The sequence below is a fragment of the Balaenoptera borealis genome (assembly GCF_965194805.1).
Source record: "Balaenoptera borealis genome assembly, chromosome: 13".
Lineage (NCBI taxonomy): Eukaryota > Metazoa > Chordata > Mammalia > Artiodactyla > Balaenopteridae > Balaenoptera > Balaenoptera borealis.
This window is the reverse complement of record NC_138870.1, coordinates 102,453,179-102,475,269: the sequence shown is the minus strand read 5'-3', so window position 1 is coordinate 102,475,269 and position 22,091 is coordinate 102,453,179. Positions and strand designations below refer to the sequence as shown.

Genomic DNA, 22,091 nt, shown 5'->3' with positions numbered 1-22,091 from the left:
TGGCTGAGGAGGTGGAGGGGTCTGTGCCCATTTCACAGATGGGGAAACTGTGATCAAGAGAGCAAGGGAGGGCCCTGGGGCCGGAGCAGGCCTGGAGGCCCTCAGGGGTCCCAAGCTCCCCCGCTGGAACAGGCACCCACTGCCCACACCTGTCAGCTACGTGGTGGGTGCCGGTCTGCTGGGGCGGGAGACACAGCCGTGAGCAAGGCAGACCACCGAGCAGGTGCCGCCTGGACCCACCACTCCATCGCAGCCACGGGAAGGAACCACGGAGGCAGGGACACTCTGAGGAGCTGTGCTCGGGGGCCCGCAGGTAGATGAGGCTGGAGGGACGGGTGGCCATTCTAGTGCAAGGGGACCGTGTGAAGGCTGTGACCATCGCCTGCTGGCAGAGGCTGGGGGCTGAGGGGCCTGAGAGGAAGCCAGGGAGGAAGCGAGGAGCGGGGTCGGCTGCAGCCCCCAGGAGAGGGAGGGCAGTGGCTGGGACCAGCTGATGGGGTGTGAGGGTGAGAACGGTTGCTTCTGGATACCTCTGGAAGGTAGAGCCGATAGGATGTGCTGACGGATGGACTGCAGGGTGAGAGAAAGAGGTGGCAGGGAGGTCCGAGGTTTTGATCTGAGCCTTGGAAAGAAGGAGGGCTGGGCTCAGAGCAGGGGGTGGAGGAGTTCAGGGATGTCAGCCTCACTGGAGAAACAAACGAGGTCTTGGGCTGACGGGCGGACTTGGGTCTGATGGGACCGCGAGGGAGGCCGTGCAGGATGTAACCCTGGGGGGCTGGAGCCCTCTCCCGTTTCCTCTCTGGCAGCCTGACCACTGCACAGGTCCCAGCGCCTCTCCTCTGCTCCCGTGTGCCCATGCCCCGCACTCTCACACTGTCTGCTGGGCACAGAGAGCCCTAAGGGCCGGGGAGGCACGACTGGGCCCCCGAGACTCAGCCCTGATTTTTGCAGAGCTTAGGCCGAGCGAGCGGGAGGGCACGGCTGGCCCAGAGCCCCACCGCGGCCGCAGGGACAACACCCGCCACTGCCCTGCCGACCCCTGTCTGGGGTGGGAGGTCCTCACCCCGTTTTGCCAGGTGGGGAATCCGAGCTGGGAGCGGCGGTCACGCGCCCCAGGCCTCAGGGCCAGCGCTGGGATTTGGACGGGGGTGTCGGAGGCCAAAGCTGCTGTTTTTCCAGGGCTCGCGCCTGCCTCTGGGGCCTGTGGGAATTTTCTCTCCGGAGAGTCCTGAAAGGCCAGAGGGGACGCGGTGCCGAGTCCAGCTGATGGAGGCGAAAGGGCCACATGCTTTTTGTGGTTGAATTATCCAAACACTGAATCCCTCTATCCGCCCGGGCGGCTGTGAACGGGCTGGCTTTGTCCAGCCTGAGAACAGCGGGGCGCGCGGGGCCAGACAAAGGCGGGCGCTGATGCGGCCTTTTCCATGGTCCGGCAGAGAAAGAAAGGCCTGGTGGACAAAGCCCTGATGGGGAGGGGGCGGGGGTCAGGCTTTAGTCACGGTGGGGCTGGCGGGAGGGGCGAGGGACGCCCGCCAGAGCTTCCCACCAGCGGGCCCCGCCGAGAGTGGTCAGGGTGAGAAGATCACGGCAGGAGCCGACCTGCCAGCGGCCCTCTCCATCCTGGGGATGGGAGGCCCACCCCAGAGGAGGCCTGACAGGGACACCAGGAGACCCCCCGCCCCACAGGTCACCACTGCCATCAGCGCCCACCCAGTCTGGGCCCAGGGCCTGGCCGTGCATCCTGGACAGACTAGGGCTGGTCTCACCACACCTGGCTGGGCAAGGCCCCCCCAGCTCCACAGCCAGCAGCCCCTCGGAGGAGCCCAGCCAGCGATGGGCCCTAACTGACTTCTTAGAAAGAGCGTTCGGGCGGTGGGGCAGGGTGGGAGACAGTGGCAGTCTCCAGGGCTGCCGCCTTTCGGGGCCAGGCACACGGAGCTGGGCTGGGGGCCCCCTTGTCCTCACCATTCTGCTCTCTGGGACCCAGCTCTGCTCCAGGTACGGGTGGCCGAGGAGTGACCACAGGCTGAACGCCAGGCCTGCGGGGCTTAGAGGGAGGCCTGAGCCACAGGGAAGGGCAGGGGAGACGGGGTGCCCCAAAGAAGAGGAGACCCCAGCGGGAAGCACGGGCAGAGCCAGGCCCCGCTCAGGACCCTCTGGCCTCGGCTCCCCGGAGTTTGTCTGAGGATCCAAGGCCGCGCCCTGGGCCCACAGCGAGCAGCCAGGCCCCGCGTCTGTGCCCAAGGCCCCGGGGGACGGCAGGACGCAGCGGGGCAGGGACGGTGCTTCCCCCTCAGGCTGGGGAAGGAGGAGCAACAGGGACAGAGGGAGGAGGGGGCTCTGGAAGGTGGGGTCGCGTGGGCCCCGGGCAGGGCGGGGGAGCCCCGAAGCACTGAGGTTGCAGCATGGAGAGCACGGGTGACAGGCCCATCCTGCATTTGACAGCTCCCTCGAGGCTGCCTTGCGAGGGCGCGGGAGCGGGGAGGCCCAGCCCTAACCAGGCGGGCAGTGGGAGGCCGCTGCAGACCGTTCAGGACCGCATGGAGTCGAGGTGAGGGATGGCGGTGGCGGTGGGTAGCCAGGGTCCCCTGGGTGAGCAGGGGGGACAGTGGGGCCGGGGGTCAGCAGGGGGATGTCCTGCTCTAGGGGGCGTCCGGACGCCAGAAGAGCAAGCCCTGGAAACACGGGCCTGACCTGCCAGGCCTGGGACAGCGTCTCCGCACACCACGGTTACATCGTTTAATCCTCAGGACGGCCCGGAGGGCGCTAGCTCGTCCACAGCCATGGAAACCGAGGCTCGGGGGTCCGCAAGCACCAGGGCCAGCCTGAGGACCTCCAGGGGCCTCTCCTCACCATGCCTGGTGGCTGCCTTGACTAACCCAACCCCCAGCCGGACTCAAGACCCTCGTGCGCTCCCGCGGGAGTGCTTGCATGGTCCCCGCAGGTGAGTCCGGCTCACCCCAACACTGAGCCCACCTGGGGCCCCGGGGGCACCCCGGACACCAGCACGTGGCCCGCCGGGAAGACACGCGGGCCTGGCCAGGGTCGCCGTCACCCTCTCTCAGGCAGAGCAGGGCCCCTAAGCCAGGAGGTGGAGCCCCCAGCCTCACCCCGGCCCGCACTGCCCTCTGAGGCCCGTCCCAACTCCCATCTGGGTCCCATCAGCTCTGCCCTCGGCCAAGAGCGTGTGACGTCTGCAGCAGGAGGAAAAACAGCCGCAGGGGCCCGGCCTGCTGCCTACGGGCCTGGCTTCCCCCCAGCTGGGAGGGCGCATTTCTGGTGAGGAAGCAAGGCGGCTGATCCACCCCCCATCAGGTGGTGCCTGGGGAAGCTGCCCCCCGGCCCTGGCCACCCGGCTCCGCCCCCCGGCTCCGGCCACCCAGCCCTGGCCCCCCGGCCCTGGCCACCAGGCTCCGGCCACCCGGCCCTGGCCACCCGGCCCTGGCCACCCGGCTCCGGCCACCAGGCTCCGGCCACCAGGCTCTGGCCACAGTCTTCCGCCAGGATGTGACTAAAGGCCTGACCGAGGTCTGTGGGCCGCGGGGAGGGCAGCAGCAGAGCCCAGCGGGCACTCAGAGGGTCGGGAGTGGCTGTGTGTGCTTGCGTGCGTGGGTGCACGTGTGTGTGCGTGTGTGTGTGGCTCTGCCCGCAGGTCCTGGCACCAGGAGAAGGGGACCCCACCGAGACCCTGGCAGCCCACATCAGACAGCCCGGGGTTCAGGTCTCTGCTTCTGCAGAGTTTCTGCCTCGTCCGGCAACTGAGCCTCCCGTCTGAGCCTCCACTTTCCCAGCTGGAACGTGACAGCGATGATTCTCACTCCACAGGCCTGTTGTGAACGGCAGGAAAAGAGGTCATTTCTCCAAACCCCCTAGAGTAGCCCTCGGTCTGAAGCAGGTGCTCAGTAAGTGGTCACTTGCCCTCTGAACAGTCCAGGACCTTCAGGGACTTGGCCAAGGGTATCAGTGAGACCTTCTATGAGGAGGCAGGGAGGAGACCTCGGCATGCATCATGGCCTCCTTACAGTCTCTGGATATCCCATCGGACTCAGCAGACCTTTCCCAAAGTCCTACAACAGACCAGGCTTTGGGTCCAGGGTCAAGGGCTAAGGATCCCAAAATGATTAGAACCTGGTGCTTGCTCTTGAAGTCTGACGGGGTGCCAGCACCTGCCTCACTGGACTGGGGTGCAGTCAAGGGGGGCTTCATGGAGGAGGGAGCATTTGAGCTAAATGTATAGAATGTGCACACACTGGCCGGTCTGATGAAGAGAGGGAGGAGCAAGCCCGGAGAGGGACCAGCACGGGCAAAGGCCTGGGAGACAGGCTGCACGTCTGTCCACATGTGGGATTGAGTGACGTGTAGGGAGGAAGCAGGAAGGAGGGTGGAGGTGTGTCAGGCGTAGCCAGGGGACGCACCTGAGCAGGGGCACAGATCACCTGAGGCCCACGTAGAAGGCGGGCTCGGTGCCCACTCCCTCCCTTCCAACCCTGGGCGCCCGACGTGAAGGGTTTGGTGGCATGCCCCCGACCCGACACAGGGTGTCCCGGGGCCGTCTCTGTGTGTGGCGTGGGCAGATGTGGGGGTCCACACACGCTGGGGGCAGGAGGGCAGAGCCGCCCTGGACGAGGAGGTGGCTGGACCCGCTCCGGACTCTGTACATGGCCGCGCGGGCTCCCAGGGGGCTGGGACCGCAGTGGGCACTCAGCTGATCCTGCCGGCCCAAAGCCGCCTGGGAATGGCATTTGCGTTGTGGATAATGAGGGCGGAGGGCGCGTAAATTCCAAAAAGCTAATGTGTTTGGAGAGAGCAAGTGAGCGGCCCGGAATGCTCGGTCACTGCTGGTCATCGCTGGGCCTGGCCTTTGTTCCCGGCCTCTGGGAGCTGGAGTCCAGGGGTCAGGGGGCCTCATCACAGTCAGCAGAACTGGGCAGGTCCTGATCAGACTGGGGGTGGGGGTAACCCCCAGGCTCCCCTCCCCCACCCCCGGCCAGGCCTCCCTGCGCACGGGGAGGGCGCCCACGCCTGCCCCCCAGGTTCACGTCAGGTGTGGGTAGGCAGGGAGACCTCGAGGCAGGTGGTGGTGGCAGCGGGGACAGTCGGGGACAGAGGGGACAGCCTGAAGGGTGAGCATGGGGACCAGGGGCAGCCAGGAGGCCGAGGGGCCTGGGGAGCAGGGCTGTGGACAGGCGTGCCCGTCCCTCTGCCTGGCGTTGCCCTCAGCTGTGTCCCAGGGCCCTGCTCAGCCTCCTCGCGGGAGGGGGCTCCACGGGGGGTCGTTAGGAGACGTGCACCCCAAGCTGACTTCCCGCGGCAGCGCTCAGACTGCAAGACCCGGTGGGGCCTGCTGCTGGCTTCCCTGGGGCTCCAGGACCCACTGAGCAGACAGGCCAGCGCAGGATCTTGGGGTGAAGAGGCCGCCCGACGGGTCCAGGAAGGTGGCAGAGGGGGAGGGTGCTTGGACCCAACCTTGAAGGAAGCCTGGGATTGCAGAGCCCAGGGAAACTGAGGCAGGGTGCTCCAGGGAGGGGGGAGTAGTGCTGGGAGGGGAGCTTCCATGACACCACAGCCAGAGCTGGGTCAGGACTGAGGATTGATCGGGTCCAGACTCCCAAGCAGGGCCTCTTGGCACTAAATCACTTTTCCAGAAACTGCTAAGCACCCACTGCCCTGCTTGTAGCCAGGCCATTCTCTCCAGGGCGTCAATGACAGGGGCAGTGACAGCCACCTCCTGGTGGCCTCCCGGGAGGGCCTATGCCGGGGACATGGCCTGGGCCTCTGTCCTCCTGGCCCCGGGCGTCCATCCTCCCCGCATCAGGAGCATCTCACCGAGGTCACCCCGTCGTACAGTGAACACGTGTGAGGCCGTCGTGGTCCCGTGGTTTTACCCGGGGGCTTCCGGGTGAGGGGCAGTCTGGCTCAGGAGCCGTGCCCTTGACCTCCACGCCATGAGATAAGGGTAGGAACGACCTTGTAACCTGCTAAGGTTTATGGGTTGTTTTCACTTTTCCTAAAACACGTTCTGCCCCCTCCAACACCTCCCGTGGCTCCCCATTGCCCACAGAACGCGGTGGACAGGAGCCCGGTGTCAGTCTCCTCACACCCTTCCTGAACGTGGCACAGCCACGCCTCTCCCTGCCGTTCCTGCTGCGAGGGCCTCGCACCGTGCCCCCCGTCAGGACCCCGCGCTCTCTCTAGGCTTAGTCCGGGGCCAAGGCATCCACGCCCGCCACCCCACTCCCCAGCGCCTGGCTCCGAGGCGCGCTCGTTTGAGCCTTTGATGGCAGAGGCCGCTGGGCATCACGCTTCTCCGGGCTCGTTGAGGATGCAGGCTGCCCTTCACTTGCGTCCAGCGTCTGGCCGCAGAGACCCAGTGACCAGGCACTGGTGTGGGAGCTGCGTCTTGGGCGTCCCGCTGGACCCTGCTGTAAAGTGGTGTGGGCCGGACCTCGGGCTGGGCAGGTGCTGGTCTCAGGAGTTCCCTCCCGACGGACACAGATGTCGTCAAACCCGAGGACACTGAAGGACCCGGTTAGCGGTCATGACGCCACACTCCCCGTCGGCCTCAAGCGACGCCTCCAAGCTTGGAATTATGGTTCCCAAGTATATACTTACTTGGGCTTGCTTTTGAAAAGGTTAGGATTTAAGTATCACCCGATAACACACACATGCCCAGCTACACCCGAAATTACAGAGCAGCTGGGCCCAGGGTCTGGCGGGTGCCCACGGCTTGGTGAGGAAGTGTCCCCGGGCTGCAGGCCACTCTGCCCAGGGAAGGGCCGGTCTGAGCAGTGCCACATACCTGGGCCGTCGCAGGGGGGCTCAGGGTGCTGCTCCCCAGGGGAAGGCGGGTTTTCAGGGCACCCCGAGGACAGAGCGAGGCTCGGGCTGGCTGCACACACGCAGTACTCGGGCCGGTCCCTGGTAGCTGAGAAGAGACACCGGCTCGTCGCCCCATCCTGGCGCCTGCCACAGAGCGGCGGCTCCCGAGACCTGTTGGGAGTTTGGATCTCTGACACTTGCCAGCACTGGGGCCCTGGGCAAGTTTCTTACCCTCTCTGTGCCTCAGTTTATCATCTGCAAAATAGGGGTGAGGCTGCTGCAGGTAGAGAAAAGGTGTGCAAAGACCGACCCCGGGGCTCACTTGAGGCAACACCGGGAGATTTGGGGGCGTGGACGGCGCGGAGCGGGCAGGCGGCAGCGAGCCCGGGCGTGCACCTCCCTGCACAGGGCCTGGCGTGTCCCACGTGCCCAGTCACGGTGGTGCTGATGATTATTCTCAACAACATTATTGCTCTTGGCCACGTGAAGACCACCGGCAGGAGTGAGGGAGGCACTGCAGCGAGGCTGATGCCGGGGGCCTCCCTGCAGGTTGTAAAAGTCAAGCCTGCAGGAGGGAGGTGGAGGCTTTGGGGAGGAGCCAGAGGGATGAGGCCCAGTGCCTGGGACCCGTGGAGGTGCCACCCCTCCCCTCCCCTCTGACTATAGAACGGGACCGACGTGCTGCAGCTGCAGAGCCAGGCTGCCCACTCGAAGGCCGGGCCCCCGGCACGGGCACCCACACCCACACGAACCAGCCGCCTCCCGCCCAGCCTCCATTCCCGGGCCTCCCTCCCCGCCCTCGTGCCCTGGGAGTCCTTTCCCTCTCCAGCCATCTTCTGCAGGGAGCCTGGCAGGTGTTGGGCAGAGCCTGCTCTTTCCCTCAGAGCTGTGGGACTTTGGGAAAGTTGGTTAACCTCTCTGTTCCCGGGTTCTTCTCTGTTAATAATGGTAGCGCTGTCTCCCCCAGGGCGGGGTGGATGGGGCTCAATGGACATCACAGGTGCTCAGCCTAGCGCCAAAGAACACTAGCCGGGTTGGCACTGGGGATGGTGCCTGAACCCCCGGGCCAGAGCTGGGGCCCCTGACCCACCGTCCAGGCTCCCAGGGCCTCCCTGGCCACTTGGGCCAACTTGCTTAACACAGGGTACGTACTGGCCAGCCTGTCGGCCGCTGGGCTGCGAGCTGCCCCAGGGCAGGGGTGTGGACTAGGGGTCGCCGGGACTGGTGCGTGGGTGCCCCTCACCCATCCTCAGCAGCCAGAGCAGGGTGGGCCCCTCCCGGGATCAGGAGGGTGGGCTGCGTCTGGAGGGGCGTCTGCCGGCTCCCACTGCGTGACGTTGCCTCGTGTCAGTTCAGCCTGCGGGAGCAGCCTGCCCGGCGGGCGGTGAGACACGGGCACGGGGAGAAGTCGGAGGCCAGCGGCGCGGCGTTGGCAGACGTCTGACCCTGGGCTCGTCGTGGCAGTGAGTTGGGGTGGAGGTGACAGGTCACCTGCGTTCGTTTGCCCATCTTGAGCACTTCTGGACACCGTCTGCCATGGACATATCCCCAGACGGTGTGACAGACACCAGGGAGGTCTGGCCCGGGGGTGGGAGGTGTCCACGGCACAGGCCCTGGGAGGATGGGGCTCGCCTGAGCCGAGGCAGCTGGGCGGTCCAGGCCCCCCACCCCGAGGGACGTGCCAGCGTGAGGCTGGGCACAGGGACACGCAAGAGACAGGCACAACGCCAGGGCAGCGGGGAGGCCTGGGTTCAAGTCCCGGCCCGGACTCCTCGGGGCCGTGCCAACCCGCAGGCCAGTGGCTCTGCCTCCCTGGGCCTCGGTCTCCTCGTCTCTACGGGAAGGGAGCAGAGGTGCCCTGGCAGAGCCGCTGTGAGGAGGAGGCCCGGTTACCATCACTGTTGTTCCCGCGCCTCGCCTGTCGCCGTCGCCGGGTCCCCAGGGAGTGCGGCGCTGGGAACGCCAGCTGGGGACAGAGCAGCGTCTGGGAGCCGCCAGGCGGTCAAGTTTAAGCAGAGGCCTCCCTCGCTTCACTGGCTTCAGCACGAGAAACCCAAACCCAAACAAAACGCAGCACCAGCCCTCACCAGTGCCTTTGTGTCTGCAGAGGCTTCCACCCACTGGGACATATGTGGCTGCCACGCTCTGAATAGGGTCCCGGGCGTCCGTCTGCATTCAGCGGGGGTCCCCTGGGCCCGGGGCGGGGGGGGGGGGGCGCGGGGAGCTTCCTCTGGGCCCCGCCCCCCAGGACCCTGGGCCACCTCCAGCGTTCTCTCCCTGGGGTGGTCCCCAGCACCACGCCCCCATCCTCAGCGCCTGCCATCACCCCTGAGGGATGCCCAGGGGCCTGTGGGTATTGTCCCCCCGGCCACCTGTCCTGTCCCGGGCGGGCACCGGGGTCACAACTGCTCTGGCTCATTCACACGGGCCTGAAAGGAGGCCCTTCCAGGCAATTGCCCTCCTCGGCTTCATCTGAACTGCGCAGGGGGAGGGGCGGGGCAGAGTCAAACAGTATTTTTTCTGTTCTCTCCTGCACAAATGGAATTCAATTAGGAAAGAAGAAACCCAAGTCCAGCCAAATAGTGCTTTAAAAAAACCCTGCAGGAGACAAACATCTTCCCAGATCCTCAGCAAATCAATGAGATCAATGGGTCCTGTGCATTTTCCTCCCCAAATGCATAGGGTGCAGCCAGAAAGTTCTCTCCCGCACCCAACGGAGGCCAGGCGGTAAGGAAATCTGACGAATACAGATGGAGCTCACTCCAGCCCCTGACCCTGTTCCTGCCCCACAAACCGTGGTGTGAAAGCAAGACCGCCCCCAAGAAGAGGGGTGGCCAGCAAACCAGGCTGACTCTGCCGCCTCCCTGTGCCAGACCCGGGCGGGTCACGGGTGTCGCCGGGCTCCGAGTGAAGAAAGCATCTCCCCGCTGCCCGGCTGTCTCCTCTGCTCTTCCTCTGGGGCTTGGCCACTGCCCAGAGCTGCCAAAAGCAGGCAGGGGTGGCCTGGGGCCTGGACACAGGAAGTCACGGCAGGTGGCTGGACCCATGGGGCCTGCTTCCCGCAATGGCCTCTGTCACCAGGTCCCTTCCAGGCTGTTCCCAGCGCCTCAGGAAGCCATCGCTCCTAAACAGTTTCCGCAGAGTCGGGAGGTGGCTTCACCTGTCCCCCTGCGTCACGAGGAGCAGCCCCACCCCAAGGAGTCCAGCCCAGCCTTCCCAGAGCTGTCCTGACGGCCAAGCCCCCCTCCTGGGCTGCATGCGGCCTTCTTTGGAAGAGGATTGAGGGTTCGTCCAAGTGTCCTGTCTTATCTCTAGACGCCACGTATCTCCGGAGACTCACTCTGCCTACGGGGCCAACTGTTTTCAGAACATCAATGTGAAACCCAAGAGAAATCGATCAGGTTTTTTAGAAAAGAGCCCCCTGGGTGGAGGCCAAGTCCATCCGTGACCTCAAGTCGTGGGGAGACCACGGAGCCGAAGTCCTGGGGTCTGGGCTCTGGTCACGCCCCTCCCTGCCCGCCGCCCACCCGCACTCCCCGCCAGGCTCAGTGCAGCTCGGCAGACGCTTGTTACCCCATCTGGGAAGTGGGCGGCCTGGGCCCAGGACCCAGAGCACTTGGGGAAGACGGGGGCAGGCGACGTCTCAGCGCAGCCCTTCTCTGACCTGGAGGTCGGGTGGTGGTCTGCACGCTAGCTGTTCTGGGCCTCTGCTCGGCCTCCCTTCCCCTCCCCGTGGGGAGACACCTGCCCATCTCCCCAGCACCCCCACCCCAGCTCCCCTCCTGTCTCTTCTTCCAGAAGGGGTCCGTTTAGCCTCAAGACCCCGGGCATCCTGACCTCCCCCAGGCTGAGGGCTCCCCGAGGGTGGCAGTGCCTCTCTCGTACCACCGGTGGGCCCCCAGCCCCAGCACGGAACTGGCACACGGAAGGGACTCGGTGAACGGCCCTGACGGCAGCCGTCTCTTCTCAGCTGTGTGGCGCGCGTCCTCAGGAAGCCACCACTGGTCTGCCCTGCGTTTGCCTCTGCGTCCTGCCGGGTGGACGCCCCTACCTTGCACCCACATTGAGGTGGCGCCCCCTCGGGAAGAGCAGGGGGCCAGGACCCAGCCACCGAGAGACCCACCTCCCCCCATCCTCCCCACAGTCCGTTCTGCAGATGCCACCGGTCCAAGGTCGCCCAGCCGGAAGGGGCAGAAAACACCCGCGCGTTTCAGCAGAGCATGGGGCTTATGTTCAATTCCCTTTGATGTTCTGAACCAGAGGGCGACTTGGCTACCGGTGACTTGTCTCCCAGATTGCCGCAGCACTAATTAGCGCTAATTAGAATCTGATCGACTCGGCAAAGCAATCTGTCCTGCTGGGGCAGGCGGGATCCCAGAAGCACGTCTGATCTTGAAGGGAGTTTGGAGCCTTTTCTGCAAAAAGACCCTGTGGGTAGCTTTGGGCAGGGGGGCGGGCGGGGAGTCTTTGTGCATCAGTGCTGGCTTTGAGGACGTCACTGTTGGAAGCGATTCTGTTCAAACGCGTCCGACATATTCCAAGGAGAGGCAGGACCACTGCATGCCTTCGAGAGACGGGTGAGAGGAGGAGCAGCAAGGCTGGCCAAGTGTCATCTTCAGCGTTTCGTGCAGAAGCACCACCCATGGGGCTTCACGGGCCAGGGTTGCCATGGGAACAGTCTCTGAATGGAAGGAGAAGGTGGCATCCTGAATCTTCCCTCCCTCCCTCCCTCCCTCCCCCGGGACCCCCTCCAGAGCAGGGGGCGCCACAGGCCCTTGCAAGTCCTGGAGAGGGAAGTGGAGCTGGCAGAAAGAGGTCCCCTGAAGCCTGGTCCTGGCAGAGGGCAAACAGCCAGGTGTGGCTTAAAAGTCGTGCCAGCCACAATGACGCGCGATTGACAGGCACGATCCCACCTGCCCTTCACAGTGGCTCCTGGAGGTCAGTGCTGTTGTTTGCATCTGACAGGTGGGCTAGGAAGAGGCAGGGCCAGTGACAAACCAGTGGCCAGAGCTGCATCCGATCACCATGGTGAGCGGCGGTGAACACCCAAGTCACGCTGTGAATCGGACAATAATGGCTACACTCGCGGCCTCCATCCCAGGGGCTGGACATCCTGGAGTCCAAAGCTCACCCCCATCTTATAGGTGGGGGACTGAGGGTCAGTAGGGGTGTGGGCTTGCCTGTGGTAAGATTGAGCAATGCGTTTCCCCCGTGCTACCTCTTCTGTGGTTGAGCCTGTGCATTTGCATGCTGATGCTTTGATAGAAAATACCCACCTGCACATACGTCCCATTTTTCTCCACCGGCAGGTGGGTGAGCGCCTTGGCCACGGACACACAGCCTCAGGATGGCCGGTCCAGTGTGGAGGACAGAGCCTCAAGGGCCCCAGGGCACACGTGTGAAAGGGGTCCGCTGGCGCACAGATCGGCAGAAGCACAGCTCCCGAGCTGCTCCTTTGGGGACACCGTTTAGCTTCTCCCCCTGGGCCCAGGGGCTCCGTGTGTGCACGTGGGGTGGGGATTGGGGTTCTGACTGGGCTGGCCTTGCCAGCCACAGGCAGACCCTCCTGGGGTCGGGGGATTCCGCCTGAGAAATTCCTGACTGAAGCCAATTTGCAGAAGGGAAGGCGGCGAGTGAAAGTTCAGAACCTCTGTGTTTCTGATGAGCCCCAGGACGGTGATTCAGATTCTGGGTCAGCTCTCCATCATCAAGTACCTTCGAGTTGTGGTCACCGGGAGGAAGGGGCCTCACTTCTGGAACATTCCTTTGCTCTTTTCTTAAAAGCAGCTTTACTGAGGTATAATTGTTGGACAATTAACTGCACATGTTTAAAGTGTGCAATTCGATAAGTCTGACACATGTGTGCATCCTTGAAACCACCATCACAAAATCAAGGTAATGAACAAATCTGTTATCCCCAAAAGTGTCTCTTTGTAATCAACCCTTCCCTCCTGCTCCTCTCACCCCCACCCTGTCCCCAGGCAACCACTGATCTGCTTTCTGCCACTATAAATTAGCTTGTATTTCCTGGGATTTTAGGTAAATAGAATTATACAGTATGTTCTCTTTTTGTCTGGGTTCGTACACTCCATATAACGATTTTGAGATTCATCTATGTTGTATGGCAAGTTGATAGTGAGTTTCTTTTTATTGTTCAGTGTCTATACGATCATTTGTTTTCCCATTCACGGGCTGATAGACATTTAGGTTGGGTCCAGTTTGGGGTGACAAATAAAGCTGCTGTGAATATTCATATACAAGTCTCTGTATGGAGCTGTGTTTTCATTTCCCTTGGGTAAACACAAGAGTGGAATGACTGGATCCTAGGGTAGGTGTATGTTTAACTTTTTAAGAAATTGCCACACTGTTTCCCAAAGTGCTTGTACCGTTTTATATTCGTTGCTACCAGGAGTGGGTGAGAGTTCTAGTTTCTCCACATTCTCAACAACACTTGCTATTGTCAGTCTTCCTAATTTTAGCCATTCAAATAGATGTGTGGGGTACCTCACTGAGATTTTACTTTGCATTTCCCTAATGAATAATAATATTGAGCATCTTTCCATGTGCTTATTTGCTCTTCATATATCTTCTTTGGAGAAATGTTGTTCAAATATTTTGTCCACTTAAAAAATGGGGTTGTTTTCTTATTATGGGTTTTGAGAATTCTTTGTATATTCTGGATACAAGTCCTTCATCAGATACATGCTTTGAAATTATTTTCTCCCAGTTGGTGGCTTGTCTTTTTATTCTCATAACAATGTCTTTCAAAGATCAAAAAAGCTTAATTTTTATAAAGTCAAATTTATCAATTTGTCTCAATGAATCACGCTTTTGGTGTCATATCTAAGAAATCTTTGTCTAACCCAAGATCACAAAGGTCTTCTTCTAAAGTTTTATAGTTTTAGGCTTTTCAATTATCTTCTAAAGACATTCAAAATTATAAAAAGTGTTACATACTTACCTATGTACATACCATTTCCAGTGTTCTTAATTCCTTTGTTAGACCCATGTTTCCAGCTGGTATTATTTCTTCTCTGCCTGAAGGACGTTAACATTTCTTGTGGGGCAAGTGTCCTGCTGATGAAGCTTTTCCTTCTTTTGTGTGTTTGATAGTGTCATTATTTCACTTTTGCTTTTCAAAGGTATTTTTGTTTTAGAGATAGGTATAGGTTGATAGTTTTCTTCTAGTAGTTTAAAGGTGGTTGCTTCACTGTCTTCTCACTTGCATTGTTTCTGACAAGAAATCTGCTATCATTCTTATTTTCTTCCTCTCTGTGTAATATATTTTCCCCCCTCTGGCTGCTTTTAAGATTTTTATCCTTATTACTGTTTTTGAGCAATTTGGTTATGATGTGTCTTGTTTTTCTTCATGCTTATTGTGCTTGGAGTTTGTTGAGCTCTTGGATCTGTGGGTTTATAGCTTTCATCATTTTGGAAAATTTTTGGTCATTATTTCTTCAAATATTTTTTCTGTTCCCTGCCTCCTCACCTTCAGGGACTCTAATTACTCAGATATTAGGCTGCTTGAAGTTGACCCAAGCTCACTGATGCTCGTTTCATTGGGGGATGCTTTTTCCTCTGTGTGTTTCATTGTGGATAGTTTCTATTGCTATGTCTTCAAGTTCATTCATCTTTTCTGCGATATCTAATTTTCTGTTCATTCCATCTGCTGTATTTTTTATCTCATTCATTGTAGTTTTTGATGAAGTTTGATTTGGGTCTTTTTTTAATCCTCCATATCTCTATTATTTGAACTTGCAGAAGAATACAGTTAGGATGTCCTTCTCCGCTAATTCTAACACCTGTGTCTATTCTGGGTCAAGTTTGATCGATTAGTTATTTCCTCATTATGGATCATGCTGCCTGCTTCTTTGCATGCCTCATAATCTTTGGTTGAATGCTTGACATTTGTAAAAATTTACCTTTGGGGGCACTAGATAGTACTGTATCTCAGTAAACATTCTTGAACTGTGATCTGGGATGCAGCTAAGTTACTTGGACTCAGTTTGATCCTTTGATCCTTTGGGTCTTGCTTTTCACCATATATTAGGTAAGTCTGGGTAAGGACTCAGTCTAGGGATAATTATTCTCCACTACCTTTCTGAGTCCTCTACCCTCTTCCCCCAAATGTCTCACTCACCAGGATTATGACTTTTCTTCCAGTCTAGCTGGTGGGAACAGGCATTGTTCCCAGCCCTAGGAGAGCACTGGGCACTGTTTCCTTTAATCCGTTAGGATAATTCCTCACACACATGCAGGGATCAGTCCTCTGGGGAATACTTGAGGGGGACCCTATGCACGTCTCCAGGGCTGTCTCTCTGTGCAGCTCTCTCTTCTCTGATACTAAGCCCTGTCAACTCCAGCTACCTTGGTTCTCCTGGACTCTCAGCTCCATTTTTGGAACTCAGGCCGATTCCTGGTATCTGCCTGGGTTCCCCTTCCCTCTACTGTGGCTTGGGAACTCTCTCAAGGCAGAAAACTGGGCATATTGTAGAGCTCACCTTGTTTCCCGTCTCTCAGGGATCACTTCATTTCATTTCATTGCCTGAGGTCCAGTGCCTTGAAAACTGCTATTTAATATTTTCTTTCTGGTTCTTTTGGTTGTTTCATGCGGTGGTAAAAATAGCCCATTACTTCATCTTGGCCAGAAGCAGAAGCACTCCTCCTTTTTAAACCAAGTATTGGCCGCCTCCTTCTTGCTGGGTGTGTGACCCCATGCAAAGCTGGACAAAACGCCAGCCCTCTCCTGAAGACAAGTCCTCCCCACACCTCCCAAGGGATAACAACTTACAGACAGAGGTTTCAACAGAAAGAGAGTGAAATGTGATTTGACACAGGTTGTTTCGCACCTGGGCTGGTCAGGGAAGGACACATTACCTGGACGGAGGCAAGCCAGCCAGAGACAGCTTCCTGGTAAGGATGACTGGGGGCTTCATCCACACAGACAGCAAGAGCCTTGGTGTTCCCCGAGATAGCCGGGAACCCCAAGTTCTGGTTCTGGTTGGTGAGCAGAGAGCAGTTTTCTCCTAAGTTGGAGAAACAGACTGATGACCCAGCAAGAAAGGTCCGAGGTGCGACAGGCCAGGGAGAAGGGTGAGAACCAATCTACCCAGGTGAGGGCAAAATAAAATAACAGCCGGTTGAGGGGCTTAATGTAGTTCAAGGTGCATCAAGCTGAGCCTAGAATTATGGTAACAACAGCCACAGTCATCACCACTCCTGTTCTTGAGACGCCACCGTGCTTCAGGCACTTCCCGTTGGTCATCTGGTTTGGTCCACACAGTAAACGGGGGGTCCCTTTTATCTATGCCCACTGTGGGCGGGTAGTTACTGAGGCTGCTGAGTGGTACTCTCCCTCACCACGTCTAAACGTGGCATGGTAGAGCAACACTGCCCTTGGAATCGGGAGTAAAAGGTGATGCAAGCCACATCCTCTCTCTGGGCAGGGTCCTTGCTTGTGATGTAAGATGCCAGGCAAGATTGTCTTGACAGGAAGGGCCGGCCAGCGCTGACTCTCTAGGCTCCAGTCTGATGCCAGGGCCACGAGGAGTTATTAGCAAAGTTGAGGACACCTGGCTCCCTAAACAGTGTGCGCGTGTGTGTGCGTATGTGTGGTAGCGGGGACGCCCAGAGGTCCGAGTCCAGGTCTGAGACCGGGGCCGCTGAATCTCCCCGGCCTATAGCGGTCACGAGAATGTGGCAGCCGGGGTTGAGCTGCGAGCTAATCTGGCTGTGATGCTGACCACTGAGCATCCAGGGCACAGGGGTCAAGGCCACCTGCTCCGGCCCTGGATGGAACACCGAGCGGGACTCTAGCCCACCCAGCCTGACTTGAAGCCACTTGAAGGCTGAAGGGTTGGGGGGTGGGACTGGGCTTCCCTGGCACCGGAGAGAACCGGCCCCTGGCACCTTCCTGTTGGGATGCCTGGTTCTGAGCAAGGGGCAAAGGGTCTTCCTTGTGCTATTCACTTGGTGGACATATCATGGGCACCTGCCGTGTGCCAGTGCTGTTCTGGGCACGGGGTATGGGGCAGTGAGTAGAGAAGGAGAAATCCTTGCCCTCATGAATCCGAGAATCCACGGAACCAACACCGGGCCGGCTGGATGGCTGTAAGTGGAGACAAGCATAAAGCAGGGAAGGAGGGGGGTTACTGTGGAGAAGAGGCCGAGTTGCAGTGTCACCGAGAAGGTGACATTGTAGCAAAGACTAGGAGAAGGTGAGGCAGTGAGCCGGGCGGACAGCTGAGGGAGGAGTGTCTAGGCAAAGGGGATGTCAGGTGCAAAGGCCCTGAGGCAGGAGAGAGTGGGCTTGTGGAAGGAGCACCTGGGAGCCTGCGGGGCTGGAGGGGAGCTGGAGGAACGGAAGTCAGCACAGGGCAGCCCTGTCGGCCCCGGTAATGCTCAGCTGTGCCCTGAATGAGACAAGAGTGTTAGGGGACTGCCAGTGGAAGAATGACACGAGCGGGCAATCCCAACCAGCCCAAAGAACAACGGCGCTCCGTGGTGGCTTAGACTAGGAGGTGGTGAGACGTGCGACACCAAGTAGGGATCTGGGTGCAGGGTCTGGAGCTCAGGGGGCGGTCTGGGCTGGACGTATTTGGAGGTTCTCGGAGCATAACTGGTATTTATAGCTTTGAAACTGGATAGATTTCCAAGGAGTGAATAGATGCATAAGAGAGAAATGCCACCATATATACCCTGGAGAGCTCCCGGTTTTATGGGCTGGGAGATGAGAACAAGCCAGCAAAGGAGGTGGCCAGAAGCAGTGATGAGGGAGGAGGAGAAAGGGCTGGGGAACCGGCCAGAGCCACGCACACATCCAAGGAGGTCTGAGCGCCCATCACCGTCTGAGGGGCGTGAAGGTTTTCGGTGGCCTTAACAGGTGCCTTCCGGTTGCTGCTGTTTCTGGAGCTGGGAAAGAAGACCCCGAGCTGAGCCCAGGGTGGCGCACGGGGCACAGTCTGGAACAAGGGGCGCAGGCGGCAGGGGTGTGGCCCGTGGCTAGAGACGCTAAGGCATCGGGGACAGGGTCATACCTGCGCTACCCGGCTGCTGGGCAAGTGCTTCCCCCAGGGAAGCTGTAGCCATGGAGCAGGAAGGAGGTCGGGTTTAGCCAGGATTGGCATTATGCCAGAAAAGAATTCCCCGTGGGAGAGGGGCAGGGGTTGAGGGTGTGCGGGAGCCTGATGAAAGTGAGGAGCACGGACAAGCGTGTGGAAGTGAGGCCGCAGAGGGTTCTGGGTGAGCTGGAGGACCACGGGAGGCAGTGGGCTTTGGGGCACCTGGAAGAGGATGCGCTTGTTGTCAGTGACAAGCTCCAGGCTGAGCGGGTCCCTGGAGTCGCTCTCTGAGCCTCAGTTTCCTCATCTGTAAAATGGGAATAATAAAGGCACCACCTGAGAGACTGCTGAGGGTTAAACGTGGTGTGTGATCACGTCCTCAGGCTGATGCCTGGTGAACAAGGAGCACCGGATGAGCGCCAGCTCTTGTCCTCACCATCATCCCCAGACGAGGGGCGGTGGAGGCTGCGCCAGGGCTGCCAGGACCATCTCTTGGCGGGAAGGTGTCCAGGCACTACTGCGGAAGTAGCAGGAGCGTGTGGTGAGCCGGGGGCCGCGGGGAAGGAGGGAGGGGCAGCGGCAACCCCGTGGGGAGCGCCGGGGTGTGGGGGGGTCCGGGTGCCGGGCTCCTGTGGCCCAGTGGCCACATCGGCCTCCCTCCTGCGGGGCCGACCCCCAGAGGGCAGTGCAGGATCACCTCTCGGCCATACTTGGTCTCCCCTGGCTGGGAAGCCGGCTCTTTCTGGAATCCCTCCACCTGCCTCGATTGGATTCTACTCTGAAAGCTCCTGTTTTTCTTCTTTCCTGGCCCGCAGCCCTGGATTGAAAGCATTACGGGCCCAGCGCTGCCCTGAGCTGCTGTGTGCGTGTCATCTCACTGAGCCTTCAGAGCAGCCCCAAGAAGTCGTTACTATGAGCAGCTCTGTTTTATAGAGAAGGAAACGGAAGCCCCGAGAGGTGGACCAATTTGTCCAAGGCCACACAGCTCGGAAGGAAGGGGCTGAGGTTCACAGCGGCGAGGATGTGGTGCCAGGGCCAGGGCTCTGATCCCTCCACTGTACTGCAGGGGCGCGTATGCTCCCTGATGCTGCAAACAGGGTCCCAGTTCTCACTCCCTTCTCGGCCCCGTCACCATCTGTCGTCTTGTAACTTATTGGTACCGGGCTCCGCCCCCTGGACATCAGCTCCGGGAGGGCAGGGACCTGGTCGGTCTGCACAGGGCACTTGGTGACCACCGCTGAGTGGGGACCGACTGACTGCACGTGGTCACAGGAGGTGAGAACTCCACTCTGGGCACCCGCAGGGTGCTCTCGTCCTTGGATCTGCTCCTCCTGCCACATGGCACCGGGGTAGGAGGCTGAAGGTGGGCGGACTCCACAGGAGAGTGCGGTTCGCACACCTTCTGGAGCCAAACCACGTGTTCCTTGGGGCTCAGCCCCTGGCGAGCGGTGACAGGGCCACGGGTCGCTTGGGATGCCTGTGGTGCCCTGTATCCCGCGCCATGTCTCCGTGCTCCCCCCAGGACCTGCCCCTCCTCTGGGTCGTGGCTCATCCCCTCCACTGTCCAACACCAGTCGGGCCCTGCGCCCTGCGGGGGGGAGTGGGGGCGAGAAGTGAGTGAGTCCAGCACCGAGGCCCAGAGCTGGAGAAAGCGGGGCGGAGATGGGCAGGGACCCCAGAAAGAAGCAGAAGAAAACAGAGAGGAAGTGAGGGAAGGGGAGGAGCAGGGGGGAGGGGGCGCAGCTGGAAGGACCAAGAGCACAGGGAAGAGGAGAGGGGTGAGGAGGAGCGGGGGTCCTGAGCAGATTTATTATTTACAGGATATTAATTGCGGGGAAGAGATTGCAGCTGGAAACCCTCTAAGTGCCAGCTAAACGCCTCAGAGAAAACTCTATCTGTGTAGGACTCTGGGAACAAAGGCTCCACGTAAACATCTCCCGAGGTGTGGAATCTCTGGGTGACTCAAGGACCTCACGTTCAGACACCGAAGTTGTGAAACCTGAACCCCTGTGAGGCTGCTGAAGTGTCTCCTGGGTCTGATGACAGCGGAATGTTGACTTACCGAGCGTGAGTCGTCAGCAGTACCTAGGAAAAATACCCAAGTCACCCCAATTACAGCATTATCAATCGCGGCCATCGCTCTGTAACCCAACCCAATGAAACTGGAGAGGGTGCCAGCTGGGCCTGGCCGGGAGGAAGCCAGCCCTTGGCGAAGGCTGCCTTCCTGGCAGCAGCCTCTGCGGTCACGCCAAGCCGCAAGCCCTGTGTGGTCGAAGTGTGCCGAGGTGTCGGCCCCATTTCATAGTCACGGAAACTGAGGCCGCCGGGACCACGGCCTCCCTGCAGCTCAAACCCACAGCAGAGAACCCTGGAAGAAAAAGGCTGCCTGGAGGAGGCAGTGGCCTCAGGTGGCTGAGGGTGGGAGGGGTGTCCCCCGTGCCACCACCTTGGCACTGGGATGGTGGCCGCTCGCGGGGCATCTGTCTGTGTGGGCAGGTGCTGATGGCGGCCCTTGCGTTATCTCATCAACCTCAACAAAGCAGGTGCCACGATCTCCGTTTTACAGATGGTGAGACTAGGGCATAAGGAGTTTGTCACTTGCCCAGGGTCACTCAGCTAATGAGCGGCAGCCCTGGGTTAGACCAGCCCTACGTGACTCCAAGTCCACGCTCCTTCCAGGGTGACCTGCTGCCTTTCTGACCCCCTGATGTAAAGCTAAACAAGCTGAGTGAAGGAACTTGCCTTGTCTTAGCGGGTCCGTTTTAACGCCCTGTGTGTGCCCGCGTGCATGCACGCACGGTCATCCCATCAGCAAAGATGTGCGCTGGGAGCGTCCGCGCCGCCTTCTGCCTCGGCTACGCTGCGGGTGGCGAGCCGGGCCTGGCCCTGGAGAGCGGGGAGGCCAACGACGGCTGGCCCACCCACGAGCCGGGAGCTCTGCATGCTCTTAATCAGTAAGATATGTTTCTGGAATAAAAACCACATCAGCATTTTTATTTTCAAGTTCAGACAAGGATTTTTTTTTTTTTTTTCCTTCCCAATTTTCCCTTCACATGGGTGAGGCTAATCCTCTTGCCTTGACTGACAGGTCTTTAGACTTCGCCATACACATAAAGAAGCGAAGAATCAATGAGAAGAGCACGGGGTGGGGGGACTTCTCTTCTTCCTTACTTTTTCAGGTTTCATTAAGACCACAACCTGTAATTACAACGCAAAACGTTTAAAAAAGTGATAGCAGACCTGCCGCGGGGCCAGCTCTGCCGTGCGCCCCCGCCAACACACAGGGAATGCGCTGAAGGTGGCTCCTGCCCTTCCCCTGTTTAACCTACAGATTGTCACCTCTCTTCCCGAGGATCTGCCCTGTGGGGTGGGGACAGGTGGTCCGCAGGTAGATGGGCCCCCCCACTGGGAGCGGGGAGGGGGAAAGCTCGACAGACGCTCGACCTTGGGAGAAAAATGAACTAGGATAATAAAAAGCAGAGATTAACGGGGACCAGGAAGGGGGAAGTGGGACGGAGAGGAGACTGGGGCACTCCGGGAGGGACCAGGTGTGGGCCAGAGCTCCCAGAGAAACCACTCACAATCCAAGAAAAGGAAGATCTGGAAAAAGCCTCTCTTTCAAGAGTAGGGGAGCCTAACCGTGGTTACAGAGTAAATATTAGAGTTTCCTCGCCCCCGCTTCTGCTTTTAGTGCTTAGAGTATATCCAAACTAAAAGTCTTTGCTCCTGGACTTGAACCTGACTTATATTTAATTAAAAGGGGTGCAGGTGGAGGGAGGCAAATTCAACGCAGTAAATTTGTTGGGCATATATTTGGAAGCAGAGCCCCAAAGGCTGAGTCAGGATTAGGCAGGTAAAGATGAGGTAAAGGGGCTGCAGGCAGAGCTAACAGCGTGTCTAATCCCCAGCGGTGAAGCCGAGAGAAAATTCAGTCCGTCAAGACTCAGTGGGGCTCTTGTGGCATTCTCAGCAGCGTGATTCTCACTGTGGGGTCTGTTCCAGGCATTGCTAGGTGTCTGACACTCCTGCTCACTCAATGTCAAGTGACAGCCCTTAGTGGTTGTGACAACTCATGCTCCCACACATTCCCAGATGCCCCCTGGTGGGGGGGCCGGGTTCTGCCAGCAGAGAACTAGTGGGGTAGAAACCAGGCGCGGGCGCACTACAGTGAGTGTGCGTGCGTCGGTGTATGCGGGCACGGAGGGGGGAAGG

The 22,091-nt window shown here is 59.3% G+C and overlaps 1 protein-coding gene across 4 annotated transcripts in view; it reads left to right on the top strand.

Moving 5' to 3' along the window:
* Positions 1 to 18,878, top strand: part of WNT7B (Wnt family member 7B) — a 93,857-nt gene extending 74,979 nt beyond the window's left edge. The window contains exon 3 of one of the 4 annotated variants that reach the window (XM_082350843.1): positions 18,263 to 18,878. In XM_082350843.1, coding sequence (XP_082206969.1) covers positions 18,263 to 18,812 — 550 coding nt within the window. In that variant the 3' untranslated portion in view covers positions 18,813 to 18,878. Of the gene's footprint in view, positions 1 to 2,445; positions 2,525 to 18,262 lie in introns of those variants that run through there. The other 3 variants (XM_082350836.1, XM_082350837.1, XM_082350840.1) reach the window with 3 other exon arrangements.
* The last annotated feature ends 3,213 nt before the right edge of the window (positions 18,879 to 22,091 follow it).